The sequence below is a fragment of the Lithobates pipiens genome, unplaced genomic scaffold (assembly GCF_037356315.1).
Source record: "Lithobates pipiens isolate NorthernLeopardFrog02 unplaced genomic scaffold, aLitPip1_a1.2 Scaffold_35, whole genome shotgun sequence".
Lineage (NCBI taxonomy): Eukaryota > Metazoa > Chordata > Amphibia > Anura > Ranidae > Lithobates > Lithobates pipiens.
Genome location: NW_027507811.1, coordinates 10,214,108 through 10,228,551, shown reverse-complemented (window position 1 = coordinate 10,228,551; position 14,444 = coordinate 10,214,108). Strand labels below are relative to the sequence as shown.

At 47.8% G+C, this 14,444-nt stretch overlaps 1 protein-coding gene across 4 annotated transcripts in view; it reads right to left on the bottom strand.

Annotated features, from left to right (window-relative positions):
• Window positions 1-11,847: 11,847 nt before the first annotated feature.
• LOC143955567 (uncharacterized) overlaps window positions 11,848-14,444 on the bottom strand; it is a 50,671-nt gene continuing 48,074 nt past the window's right edge. For all 4 annotated transcript variants that reach the window (XM_077465644.1, XM_077465643.1, XM_077465641.1 and 1 more), the window contains 2 exons: window positions 13,771-13,876; window positions 11,848-13,365 (listed from right to left, as the gene is read on the bottom strand). In XM_077465644.1, coding sequence (XP_077321770.1) covers window positions 11,975-13,365; window positions 13,771-13,876 — 1,497 coding nt within the window. In that variant the 3' untranslated portion in view covers window positions 11,848-11,974. The remainder of the gene's footprint in view (window positions 13,366-13,770; window positions 13,877-14,444) is intronic.

Sequence of the window (14,444 nt, the reverse complement as noted above, 5' to 3'; positions counted from 1 at the left end):
AAGACGTGTGCCATGCTTGGCACATGTGTAATTTTGCCCTGTTTCAATGCGCTAAGCAGATTGGCACCGTTGTCACACACCATTTTACCAACTGTCAAATTGAGCGGTGTTAGCCACTGATCTGCCTGTGAATGCAAAGCTGAAAGGAGAGCAGGGCCAGTGTGGCTCTTGGCTTCTAGGCACAAAAGACGCAGCACAGCAGGGCAACGTCTCACCTGGCATGTCAAATAGGTTCTGGGGATCTTGGGCGGCGCAGTAGAAGAGATGCTAGCTACGGAAAAGGAGGAGTCAGCCGAGGAGGAGAGGGAGGAGGATGGAGTAGGAGGAGGTGAAGAAGAGCCAGGCCCGCATGCAATCCATGGCGGTAAAACCAAATCTACACGGATGCCACGGGTTACATGCTTGACAGCCGTCAGAAGGTTCATTCAGTGGGCAGTAAAAGTTATATACCTTGCCTGCCCGTGTTTGCTAGACCATGTGTCAGTGGTCAGATGTATCTTGGCACCGACACTGTGTGCCAGAGATACATTCACTTGCCGAAGAACATGGCCATATAGCTCTGGGATGCCCTTCTGTGAGAAATACTTCCTTCCTGGGACCTTCCATTGTGGTGTTCCAATGGCCACAAATTTTCGAAAGGCCTCAGAGTCCACCAGTTTATATGGCAGTAGTTGGGGTCAACCGTTGGGCAAGAGGGTTATCCGGCGTCATCATTATTTTACTCTCGAACATTTGGCCCACGGAAGCCTGCCTTTTTCCAGAAAAACGTGAGGACGGCATGATGGAAGGTGGAGTGGAGGACAATTGTGAGGAGAGAGGAGAAGGAGAAGTAGAAGACGAGGCTGGACGGTGAGAGCCTGGAGTGTGGATTTGTGGGTTCCGTTGCTCCCACTGGGCTCGGTGATGTCAGCTTATGTGCCTTCTTAAGGCGGTCGTCCCTAGGTGAGTGTTGGGCTTTCCACGACTTATGCGTTGACTGCAAAGATTGCAGATGGCAACACTATTGTCTGCAGGGGACACGTTAAAAAAAGCCCACACTGCGGAGCCATGTGCCGGCGTCCTAGGAGCACCAGATGTGACCGTACATGGTTGATGCCTCGCTCCTGATACATTAGCAGTCTGCTTTGTCCCTCCTGTGCAATCTAAGTTCCGCCTGCTTCTCCTCCCTCCTCCATCTGCTGGTCTGGGTCTGGGTACTGTCGTCAGACTGCTTCTCTTCCTGATCCAATGCCAATTGTGGCTGCGCATCGGCAATGTCTTGTGATGGATCGGAAAATAATTCCTGTGACTCAAGTGGAGGGTATATGGTGGTGGTGGTAGTGTCTTTGGGGGTGCACACAGCAGAGAGTGAAGAGGGTGCAGATCGAGAGGATGAGGAGGGTGCAGAAGAGTAAGGCTGAGTGAGCCACTCAACCAAGTCTGGTGCGTCCTTTGACATAATTAAACGCACCTTCTGCAATTTCCCACTTTGGCTCAAGCCTGTTGCTCCTGCCCTACCACTACCACCCCTGCAGAAGGGCCTGACTCTTCCTCTGCCTGTCATTTTTTAAATGACCCTGTGACAAAAGTCTCTGGAGAAGTGCAGTATGTATGTGGAAGAAGGTATACAACACCCAGCTTCAATCGGTCGTTTTGGGGGGCCACTGGTCTATCAAACCAGTTATAATACTTTTTTAAATTGCGTTTATCACTCTTTGTAGTATCGCTGCAGAACCGCTCAGCAGTCACAATGCTGCACAGTGGAAATGCACTATACTATGCTTTCTATATTTGCAAGTATTTTATACGTGTATTACACCCCTATATACTGCATACCAAATAGTACACCTATACCAGTCCTTAAAAGGACCTTTGTTGACCTGATGGTAGCTAGCTAGTAGCTAGTGAATTGCAGACTGTCCCTGCTCCAAACACCAAACTGTCCCTCCCTACACTGAGAAACGACAGCTGCAGAATCGGTCAGCAGCACAGCAGTGCAGTGCACTATAATATTCTTTCTATATTTGAAAGAAAGTATATTATACGTGTACAACCCTATCTAATGTACACCTATACCAGTCCTTAGAAGGACCTTTGTGGACCTAGTAGCTAGTGATTTGCAGACTGTCCCTGCTCCAAACACCAAACTGTCCCTCAGTTCCTACACTGATAAAAGACAGATGCAGAATCGGTCAGCACTCAGCAGCACAGCAGTGCACCATAATATACTTTGTATATTTGAAAGAAAGTATATTATACGTGTACAACCCTTATACTGTACACCTATACCAGTCCTTAAAAGGACCTTTGTGCACCTAATAGTAATAGCTAGTGATTAAACTGACTGTCCCTGCTCCACACAGTGTCCTTTCCCTACACTGACAAAAGACAGCTGCAGAATCGGTCAGCAGTGCACTCAGCAGCACAGCAGGCAGCAGCAGTGCACCAGAATATACTTTGTATATTTGAAAGAAAGTATATTATTAGTGTATTACAACCCTATATACTGTACACCTATACCTGTCCTTAAAAGGACTTTTGTGGACCTAATAGTAATAGCTAGTGATTAAACTGACTGTCCCTGCTACACACAGTGTCCTGTCCCTACACTGACAAAAGACAGAATGTAAAATGGCCGCCAGATCAGGTCTATTTATAAGGTAGGGGGAATGTCCAATTGTCCATGTGCTTAAATGTCTCAATTGGCTGTCCTGTACCCCATGATGGATGTGCCATCATGGGTCAACGTTCCTCACAATGTAAACGCATATGTCCGCCACGCGAACAGCACCAGAAGTCCGCTGGTTTGGCGAATCGTGAACGAGCAAAATTTGCTGCAAACCGACCGCAAGGCCATCCCTACCAATGAATCCACCTCTAGTAACCAATCAGTGATGGTAGGCAAGTTGCCTACAGGTGCATCTGATAGTGGCTGGCCTAGGCTGGCTGAGGTAGGGGAAGATTTATTGTGTGGGTGCTTCCGTTTCCGGGCTTTTTGGATCCTGCCTACTCACCAGTGGTATGAATATGGGAGAAGGTTGGGTTCGAGCTCTCTGGCTCACTCTCTCTCTGTTCAGATGGGCCACATTGGAAAGGACATACTGTAGCTGCTGTGTTTTGCAGTCCATCAGAAGCACCAGAGGTTCTGCAGAACAACCAAGACATGGAGAACACCATAATGGACTACTACCTTTCTGAGGTACACCTGGTCAGCCAGTTAGAGGTAGTTAGGGACATTACGACACTACTGTTCATGTTGGATTGTACTATGAAGCTTTTCAGTAAAGTTGTATCAGCTTTTTCTGAGCCTGCTCTAAAGTTATTTAAAGGGGTGAAATTTGTTTCTGAAGTATCAAAAGAACCGGGGTCTGTAAAGCACATGTGGGGTATGAAGCTCAGCTACTACAAAAGGTCTACTCGGCAAGTCAAGCTAGAGAAGCAGTGTAGCACCAACCAGGCACTAGTACAAGTCTCAAAGCAACCAGTCATTAGGTGTGGCGCCTGGTTAAGGTGACGGGTCCTCAGGTAGCGAGGGGGTCGATGTTCTGGCTCCCTCCCTAGCAGTCAGTTTCCAGGAGCAACTGGAGCTAAACCCACGTTACAGAGATCCATGATCTGGTCACATGAGTACGAGATTAAACGAGTTAACAAGTGCACGCATGAGGTCCCTGCTAGGTGCGGGACCCCATTCTGTTATAGAGAGTGAGGTAACAGAGGTACGCTGGACTGGTGGAGTAGGGCGAGCTCAGCAGTGTCCCTCCTAATGCAACATACATCAAGCTAAAGTGTGTAGTGACACGGGACAGCACTTTTCAGAGAAACTCTGTATTTTATTATTAGGGATGGCCGAACTGTTCGCCCGGAGGTCGGTTTGAGGCGAATTTGGCATGTTCGCGATTCGCCCAATCGGCGGACTATTGCCGCTGTTCGCCCGGCGAACATATGTGTTTACAGTGTGAAAGAACTTTGACCCATGATGACACATCCATCATGGGGTACAGGACAGCCAATTGAGACATTTCAGCACATGGGCAATTGGACATTCCCGGTACCTTATAAATAGACATGATCTGGTGGCCATTTTACATTCTGTCTTATGTCAGTGTAGGGAGAGGTTGCTGTGTGGAGCAGGGACAGACTGTAGTGACACAAATCGCTAGCTATTAGGTCCACAAAAGTCCTTTTAAGGACTGGTATAGGTGTAGTACAGTATATAGGGTTCAGTGCACTGCTGTGCTGGTGATTGCAGCAGCCTGTCTTTTGTCACTGTAGGGAGGAACAGGACGCTGTGTGCAGCAGGGACAGTCAGTTTAATCACTAGCTAGCTATTGCTATTAGGTCTACAAAGGTCCTTTTAAGGACTGGTATAGGTGTACAGTATATAGGGTCCTGGTGCACTGCTGTGCTGGTGCTTGCTGAGTGCACTGCTGACTGATTCTGCAGCTGTCTTTTGTCAGTGTAGGGACAGGACGCTGTGTGGAGCAGGGACAGTCAGTTTAATCACTAGCTATTACTATTACGTCCACAAAGGTCCTTTTAAGGACTGGTATAAGTGTACAGTATATAGGGTTGTACACGTATAATATACTTTCTTCCAAATATAGAAAGAATATTATACTTGACTGCTGCCCAATTCTGCAGCTGTCTTTTATCAGTGTTGGGACTGAGGGACAGTCTGCAAATCACTAGCTACTAGGTCCACAAAGGTCCTTGTAAGGAATGGTATAGGTGTACAATATATAGGGTTGTGGTGCACTGCTGCCCTATTCTGCAGCAGTCTTTTATCAGTGTAGGGACTGAGGGACAGTCTTCAAATCACTAGCTACTAGGTCCACAAAGGTCTTTGTAAGGACTGGTATAGGTGTACAATATATAGGGTGCTGGTGCAGGGCTGTGCTGCAGATTACTGCCCTATTCTGCAGCAGTCTTTTATCAGTGTAGGGACTGAGGGGCAGTCTGCAAATCACTAGCCACTAGGTCCACAAAGGTCCTTGTAAGGACTGGTATAGGTGTACAATATATAGGGTTGTGGTGCACTGCTGCTGACTGCTGCTCTATTCTGCAGCAGTCCTTTATCAGTGTAGGGACTGAGGGACAGTCTGCAAATTACTAGCTACTAGGTCGACAAAGGTCCTTGTAAGGAGTGGTATAGGTGTACAATATATAGGGTGCTGGTGCAGGGCTGTGCTGCAGATTACTGCTGGTTTCTGCAGCAGTCTTTTATCAGTGTAGGGACTGAGGGACAGTCTGCAAATCACTAGCTACTAGGTCCACAAAGGTCCTTTTAAGGACTGGTATAGGTGTACTATTTGGTGTGCAGTATATAGGGGTGAAATACACGTATAAAATACTTGCAAATATAGAAAGCATAGTATAGTGTATTTCCACTGTGCAGCATTGTGACTGCTAAGCCGTTCTGCAGCAATACTACAAAGAGTGACAAATGCAAATTAAAAAAAAGTATTATAACTGGTGTGATAGACCAGTGGCCCCCCAAAACAACCGATTGAAGTGGGGTGTTGTATACCTTCTTCCACATACATACTGCACTTCTCTAGAGACTTTTGTCACAGGGTCATTTAAAAAATGACAGGCAGAGGAAGAAGCGGGCCCTTCTGCAGGGGTGGAAGGGGTAGAGCAGGAGCAACAGGCTTGAGCCAAAGTGGGAAATTGCAGAAGGTGCGTTCGATTTCGTCAAAGGACGCCCCAGACTTGGTTGAGTGGCTCACTCAGCCTTACTCTTCTGCACCCTCCTCATCCTCTCGATCTGCACCCTCTTCTTCACTCTCTGCTGTGTGCACCCCCAAAGACACTACCACCGCTTGAGTCACAGGAATTGTTTTCCGATCCATATCAAGACATTGCCGATGTGCAGCCTCTCTTGGCATTGGATCAGGAAGAGGAGGTAGCAACAACCGCCACTCAGCAATCTGACGACAGTACCCAGATCAGCCCAAGGAGGAGGTTGGTCCCTGCTGTTGCTGCCTACTCTGAGATCTCTAATTATAGCGGTGGGGAAGGTGACATCGATGATGATGTGTCTAGTGATGTCACGTGGGTGCCCACAAGAGAGGAAGAGGAGGGGAGTTCAGAGGGAGATATGGACCAGCAGATAAGGAGGAGAAGCAGGAAGAACTTACATTGCACAGGAGGGACAAAGCAGACTGCTAATGTATCAGGAGCGAGGCATTAACCATGTACAGTCACATCTGGCGCTCCCAGGACGCCGGCACATGGCTCTGCAGTGTGGGCTTTTTTTTAACGTGTCCGCTGCTGACAAAAGTGTTGCCATCTGCAATCTTTGCAGTCAACGCATAAGTCTCAGTAAGCCCAACACTCACCTAGGGACAAGCGTCTTAAGAAGGCACATGAGCAGCCATCACTGAGACCAGTGGGAGCAATGGAACACACAAAGCCACACTCCAGGCTCTCACAGTCCAGCCTCGTCTTCTACTTCTCCTTCTAATCTCTCCTTACAATTGTCCTCCACTCCACCTTCCGTCACACCATCCTCACGTTTTTCTGCAAAAAGGCAGGCTTCCGTGGGCCAAATGTTCAGAGCGTAAAAAAATGATGACGCCGGATAACCCTCTTGCCCAACGGTTGACGGCTGGCTTGTCAGAACTGATAGCCCGCCAATTACTGCCATATAAACTGGTGGACTCGGAGGCCTTTCGAAAATTTGTGGCCATTGGAACACCACAATGGAAGGTCCCAGGAAGGAAGTATTTCTCACAGAAGGGCATCCCAGAGCTATATGGCCCTGTTCAGCGGCAAGTGGATGTATCTCTGGCACACAGTGTCGGTGTCAAGATACATCTGACCACAGACACGTGGTCTAGCAAACACGGGCAGGGAAGGTATATCACTTTTACTGCCCACTGGGTGAACCTTCTGACGGCTGTCAAGCACGTAACCCATGGCACCCGTGTACATTTGGTTTTACCACCACGGATTGCTTGCAGGCCTGGCTCTTCTTCTCCTCCTCCATCCTCCTCCCTCTCCTCCTCGGCTGACTCCTCCTTTTCTGCTGCTAGCGTCTCTTCTGCTGCACCGCCCAAGATCCCCAGAACCTATTCGACATGCCAGGTGAGACGTTGCCATGCTGTGCTGCGTCTGTTGTGCCTGGAAGCCAAGAGCCACACTGGCCCGGCACTCCTTTCAGCTTTGCGTTCACAGGCAGATGAGTGGCTAACACTGCTCAATTTGACAGTTGGTAAAGTGGTGTGTGACAACGGTGCCAATCTGCTTAGCGCATTGAAACAGGGCAAAATTACGCACGTGCCATGCATGGCACACGTCTTAAACTTGGTCGTGCAGCAATTCGTTGTCTAATATCCTGGGGTCCAGGACATCTTGCGGCAGGCAAGGAAAATCTCGGCCCATTTCAGAAGATCTTACACGGCCATGGCTCGCCTTGCTGACATTCAGCGGTGACACAATCTGCCGGTCAGACGTCTTATTTACGATTGCCCGACGTGATGGAACTCAACCTTCTATATGCTTGATAGGCTGCTCCAGCAGAAACGTGCAGTTAACGTCTACCTGTATGAACTCTGCGAAAGAAACGGTTCTGGGGAGCTGGGTTTTTTTTCACCGCGCCAGTGGCTGCTCATGCGCGACGCATGCAGACTTCTGCGCCCATTTGAGGAGATCACCAAACTGGTCAGTGGTAGCCATGGCGCCATCAGTGACATGGTACCTTATGCCTTCTTTATGGAGCGTGAATTGCATCGTGTCATTGATCAAGCTGTGGAGGAGCAGGAGCGGGAAGATGAGGAAGTCGCAATGCTGGATGAATTCCCAGGGGGGCTACTCTATCTGAGACAAGTCAACAACAGGAGTCTGAAGAGAAGTCAGAGGAGGATGGTGCCGGGTGGATGAGGAGCAAGAAGAGCATGCTTTAAACCTTTCTGGAATCCCTGTTGTTGTGCGTGGATGGGGAGAGGAGAACGAGGAGGATAACATTATCCTGAATGATGAGCAGGAGCCAGGCCACCACACCACTTCCAGTTTAGTGCAAATGGGTGCCTTCATGCTCCACTGTTTTAACAGGGACCCCTGTATAAAAAGCATAAAGGTCAAGGACCAGTACTGGGTGGCAACGTACTTAGACCCCCGGTACAAACATAAAATAGCGGAAATGTTACCACCATCACAGAGGGCTGTCAGAATGGAGCACTTTCAAGCCTTGCTTCGAGAAATGCTGCATTCTGCTTTTGCGTGCGCTGGCAGAGGAGGAATTCCCACTCCCAGAGAAATAATTGCAGGTACCAATCCAACAGCGCCTGCAAGAAGAGGGCGGTTTGAAGATGTGTTGGTGACTTCTGATATGAGGTCATTCTTTCAGCCGACCCATCGACAGTTCTCACCCGGATCCAGGATCAGGGAACACCTAGACCGACAGGTGTCCAACTACATCAGGTTAACAGCCGATGTGGATGCTCTAAGGAGTGATGAACCCCTGGACTACTGGGTGGGCAGGCTTGACCTCTGGCCAGAGCTTGCCCAATTTGCAATGGAACTGTTGGCTTGCCCCTCGTCCAGTGTCCTGTCCAAAAGGACGTTCAGCGCAGCAGGGGGGATCGTGACCGATAAGCGCACTCGCCTAGCTCACGACAGTGTTAACTACCTCACATTTCTAAAAATGAATGAGGCATGGATCTCGGAGGAATTCAACACATGTGACTAGTAGACCATGTATATCTCTATAAACGATTTATTTAATCGAGCACACAGACCTTTTTTCTACATTTGGCTCACTTCCTTGTACAAAAAAAGCACACCGTACTAAATGCCCGTACCATCCTGTTTGAAGAGGTTGAGCGGTGTCATATTTTTGGGGCCCAGTGCTCTCTATCAGGGTGCTGGTGTCAGTGCACTCTATCAGGGTGCTGGTGTCAGCGCTCTCTATCAGGGTGCTGGTGTCAGCGCTCTCTATCAGGGTGCTGGTGTCAGTGCACTCTATCAGGGTGCTGGTGTCAGTGCACTCTATCAGGGTGCTGGTGTCAGTGCACTCTATCAGGGTGCTGGTGTCAGTGCACTCTATCAGGGTGCTGGTGTCAGTGCACTCTATCAGGGTGCTGGTGTCAGTGCACTATATCACGTCAGTGCTCTATATCACGGTGCTGGTGATCATCTCCTGCACCCTCTTCATAGCCTACTCTGACCTTTCCTCTTCTCCATTGCCTTCATGCACTCCTGAGTCCTGAATTGTCAAAATTTCACAGATAAAAAAAAGAATGCTTGTAGCTGTCGATCCCAGATTCACTTCATACATGTGTTATGTCAGTGGCCATGTGGTGGGACTATGTGTGCACAGCTAGTAAGTATTTTGTGGCTGGAAATATGACCTGTAGGTTTTTAAAGTTCACCTGCCATTGAAGTCAATGGGGCCCGCTGCGAACTTTGCGGTTCGCAAACTTTTGGCCGCGTTCGCGGTTCGCGAAACGTCCCGTCGGAAGTTCGTCCATCTCTATTACAGCTACAGCTCATCTCTAAGTCGGGAATTGCCTCAATGTTACAATGACTACAATGTCTACCCACTTGCTGACCAGTAGGGATGAGCTTTGAGTTTGAGTCAAACTCATGTTTGCCTCTTCGGCGAACAGTGAACAATTTGGGGTGATCGCGGCAAATTCGAAAAGCCACGGAGCACCCTGTACAAGTCTATGGGAGAAATCCAAAGTGCTAATTTTAAAGGCTAATATGCAAGTTACTGTCCTAAAAAGAAGTGTTTGGGGACCTGGGTCCTGTCCCAGGGGACATGTATCAATGCAAAAAAGTTTTAAAAACTGACGTTTTTTCGGGAGCACCGAAGCATTTTAATAATGCTTTAAAGTGAAACAATAAAAGTGTAATATTCCTTTAAAATTTCATACCTGGGGGGTGTCTATAGTATACCTGTAAAGGGGCGCATGTTTCCCGTGCTTAGAACTGTCCCTGCACAAAGTGTTATATCTGCAGGAACAGTGTAGCACCAACTGACCCCCAAAGTGTGTACAGATGGGAGGGTAAGGGGTACAGGATACCCACGATCAAGAAAACTCCAGAAAAGGCCAAAACAAAAAGTGCTCACAGTCTTCCCAGATAGAAAACCTTGAAGCTGACCTGGCATTCTCGACTGTAAGTCATTAAATCAGCTTCCAACACCCTTGGGAGAAGACACCATACTCCAGTGAGATCCAAGCTTTTTTTTGGCCCTCAAGACATCTGGAGGTCCTCCATGACTCCTCAATTCCCAAGGCCACACAAGCTAGGCCTCAAACCCAGGACTTTGCCCAGGAGACACGTTCGTCTTGTTTCGTTCTTAATCAAAATTTGGACAAAATTTTCATTATTTGGAGATTTGGATGTATCCAATAAAGAATAAGAATATGGCCACCTTCCGAAATTTAAACTTCAAATAGAAAAGAACCAACTATTTTTCCCAATGAATGTCAATTGAGAGCAGAACTATTAATTCACCACTACATATAAATAGGCACTCCTGCCTATGGCAGGGTGGCTACAACAGTTACCAACAAATGATTGCCAAGTACCTGTTACTGATATCAGTGGAACACCATCCTATACCCCAACGCCGTGTACACACCATCGGACTTTTCGACTGACTGAATTCCGTCAGACTTTGACGGACTTTCGTCACATCGGACTTGTCTACACGCAATCACCCCAAAGTCTTCCCACAGAGAGCCCCTGTATGAAAGCAGGCCACCAGCCCAATCAGCACACGAAGGAGCAGGGATGCTGGCTGATACCACATGGCCATATTTGATTGTCATTGACCAGATATGACCACGTGGCTATGATGTCACCCTCATCTCTGCCCCTTGGTTATCTGTGGCTGTAGGGTGGGAAATTCCCGGGCTGCAGCGGATTGGGATGGTGCCCAACTTCAGGTGGAATGTGCGTTTTGAACCTATAAATATCTGTAAAGTTGAGTGATATTGTGAATATTATTCAGGCATAGTATACAACTTGCTCTACGAAAAATGGCTTTGGGTTTTCATGCTGAGCTTTCATTGCGGTACACTCTATATGGAATAAAAAGTCCTAACCCCTTTATTACCACGGTACATCTTTAAATGGTGGCTTGGAAAAGGGTTGTTTACCCAATGATATTTATAACCACCACTGGGTAAAGCACCATGGGGCAATCTTTGCACTGGCTAGAGGCAGTGTACTGAGTCGATCCGAGTAGCTCTGTACCTTGTCAATCTGAGTGGCTCTATAACTTGCAGTGTACCGAGTCAATCCGAGAGGCTTTGTACCTTGCGGTGCACCAAATCGATCCAAGTGGCTCTGTACCTTGCAGTGTACCGAGTCAATCCGAGTGGCTCTGTACCCTGCAGTGTACCGAGTCAATCCGAGTGGCTCTGTACCCTGCAGTGTACCGAGTCAATCCGAGTGGCTCTGTGCTTTTCCGTGTACTGCAATTGGTATCAGTTTTTATTTTTTTACCCTTTCACCCCCCCCATCTGTACACCTGATTATCAGCCCGTCTCTTTATGTGACCATATATTAACCCCCTAACCTCCACTGTCCTGCAGATTGACCCCTCCTCCTCCCTCTGTGCACGACCCATAGCATAAGGCTGCTCAGGCAACCACCTTTGGGTGCCAGGAGGAGGGATCTGAACCCCCCCTAGCCACTTGCTGGGGATTCGTAACCCCTTCCCCTCCGCCTGTACACACCAGTATTTGCACTGGGAGAGCTCCACACACTTTCGCCATGTAGATAAAAACCCCTGCACCACCCCCGCATACAATTGCCAAGCTCTGTGTTTGAACCTCCTAATTACCTTCATGGTTTTTTACATTTCACAAAAATTGTGGCAAAAATAAAATGAAACGAGATTGGGGTGTCTACTTTCCAATAAGGGGGTTTTCATACCACCCAACATTTTTATTTGATATGTTTTATAACAGAAATTAAGATGTACGGCAAAATATGATTCATATAGAAGACATTTCCTGCACTGAGGAAACTAATACTACTTTAGGGTTGTGTGGGTTCTCTGATGTCTGGTAAGATTAGACTTATATAAGAAACTTTTCCCGCACTCAGGGCAGGAGTGCGGCTTCTCCCCTGCGTGAGATTTTTGATGTTTGACAAGATCCGCTTTCTGTAGATAACATTTCCCGCACTCAGAACAGGGAAGCGGCTGTCTCTGCGTATTGTGTACAATACGATGGCTATTAGCATGAGCCTTACATGAAAAACTTTTTCCACATTCAGGACAGCAATATGGCTTCTCCCCTGTGTGACGCTTCTGATGCACAACAAGGCTGCGCTTTAGTGAAAAACGTTTCCCGCACTCTAAGCAGTCATATGGCTTCTCCCCTGTGTGAATTTTTATATGATGATTAAGAAATGATTGCCTTCTAAAACATTTTCCGCACTCGGGGCAGGCATGCGGCTTCTCCCCTGTGTGCACTCTCCGATGACTGTAAAAATTGGACTTGTCAGAGAAACGTTTGCCGCACTCAAGGCAGCCATACGGCATCACCCCCGTGTGAGATCTCTGATGTAAAACAAGTCTTTCTTTACTTACAAAACATTTCCTGCACTCAGAGCAGGAATATGTCTTCTCCTTCGTGTGAGATCTTTGATGTAGAACAAGTCTTGATTTCCGTGAGAAACATTTCCCGCACTTAGGGCAGGAATACGGCTTCTCCCCTGTGTGACATTTTATATGAACATTAAGACTTGTTTTATGGCAAAAAAATTTTCCGCACTCGGGGCAGGAATACGACTTCTCCCCTGTGTGGCATTTTATATGATCATCAAGAGCTGTTTGCCTTCTAAAAAATTTTCCACATTCGGGGCAGGCATACAGATGCTCACCCGTGTGAAATCTTAGATGATCAACCATGTCTGGCTTGTGAGCGAAACATTTCCCACACTCAGGGCAGGAATACGGCTTCTCCCCGGTGTGAGATCTTTCATGTTTAACGAGCGTTGAGTTCCGTGTGAAACGTTTTCCGCACTTAAGGCAGGGAAACGGCTTCTCGCCCGTGTGACATCTCTGATGTGTGATCAATTGTGATTTATGTAGAAAATATTTCCCGCACTCGGAACAGGTAAGAAGTTTACTCGGCTTGTGAGACCCCTGATGTATAAAAAGAGCTAAACCAGAGCTAAAACTTTCCCCGCACTCAGCACAGGGAAACATCTTCTCCTGAATCCCAGCCCCATCCCTCACAGTACGAGGTTGCTCAGAGTCGGAGGGATTCCGTGGTCTATCCGCACTGTGAAGTCCACCATCCATGGTGGAGATCATTGTCTTTTCTCCTCCACAATCTCCTGTGATGTCCTCATCTTCCATTCTACAACCTGGAGATAAAGTGAGACGATCCTTTGAGGGTTTCTCCATGGCGTGTCCTGGAAAAATATAAAAACATCATCAATAGATATGAGAGGGTTAGTTCACTTCCATGAAGATCCCATCTGGATCAGGTAGATATGAGTGAGGAGATGTTCTCTGTGGAGGTCCCAACCAGCTGGGACTCTTCCCCCCTCTTCAGTCCTTTGGTCCTCCTCCCAGATCACTTCTACATTTACACAGCCTTGTCAGAAGAGCAGGAACCAATGGGGACTGCGAGGTCCATGCTCTTCACACACCCACAAGCCTAGGCACTGGGTCATGTGACCTCTGGTACACAAGAAGTTCAGACCATACCATAGTACCATAGGACTAGGCTTCTATAGCTTAGTTTCTGCCTTTCTCTGGACCAATCAGTGAGCAGTAACAGAGCAGAGATAAGAGACGAACATATTACGGCTCACCTGTGCTGATCTCTGTAGGAGTGTCCTCCTCTATGGATGTCCTCGTCATTCCAGCCTCCTCCGTATATTGCTGATCCTCCCTCACATACGTCTCTTCTACTTCATCCTAAACCAACAGAATGGCAACAATAGAAAAAGTTTTCATACTTTTTGTATTCAAAAACAGTCAGGTTATACCGCCGCCTACTGGACGTTGAGACACTTTCACAGACATTGCGTTTGCTTTGCTTCAAAAATGATCCCCTTGTCACATTCTTGGCGCTTCAAAGCATCTCCAAAGCCTCCATAGAAGTCTATGACAACGCACGCTTACAGCACCAGCCGCATTTGAGAGGCTTTTATTCAGAGTTAGCTTTGCTTTGTTTTGGAGGTATTGCAGGTGAGATATCCCAGGATGCACTGGGAAACCAACAAGTGAACTGGAAAGACATCAGCAGTCACTTCGGGTTCATGTACTGTATATAAATTCTGCCAGTGTCTGGTGCAGACGTCATATCTGGTGTGCAGGGTGGAGCAGCAGGAAGGTGAGCGAGGACTGGACTGGAGCAGAGCAAGTAACATGGAATGGAGCAACTAGCAGGCGGCACACATGGTGTGCAACATGGGAACACTAGAGGAAGGTGAGTAGGGACCGTATAGCGAGAACTTAGTGGCAGAGGATCAGCAGGGCTGGA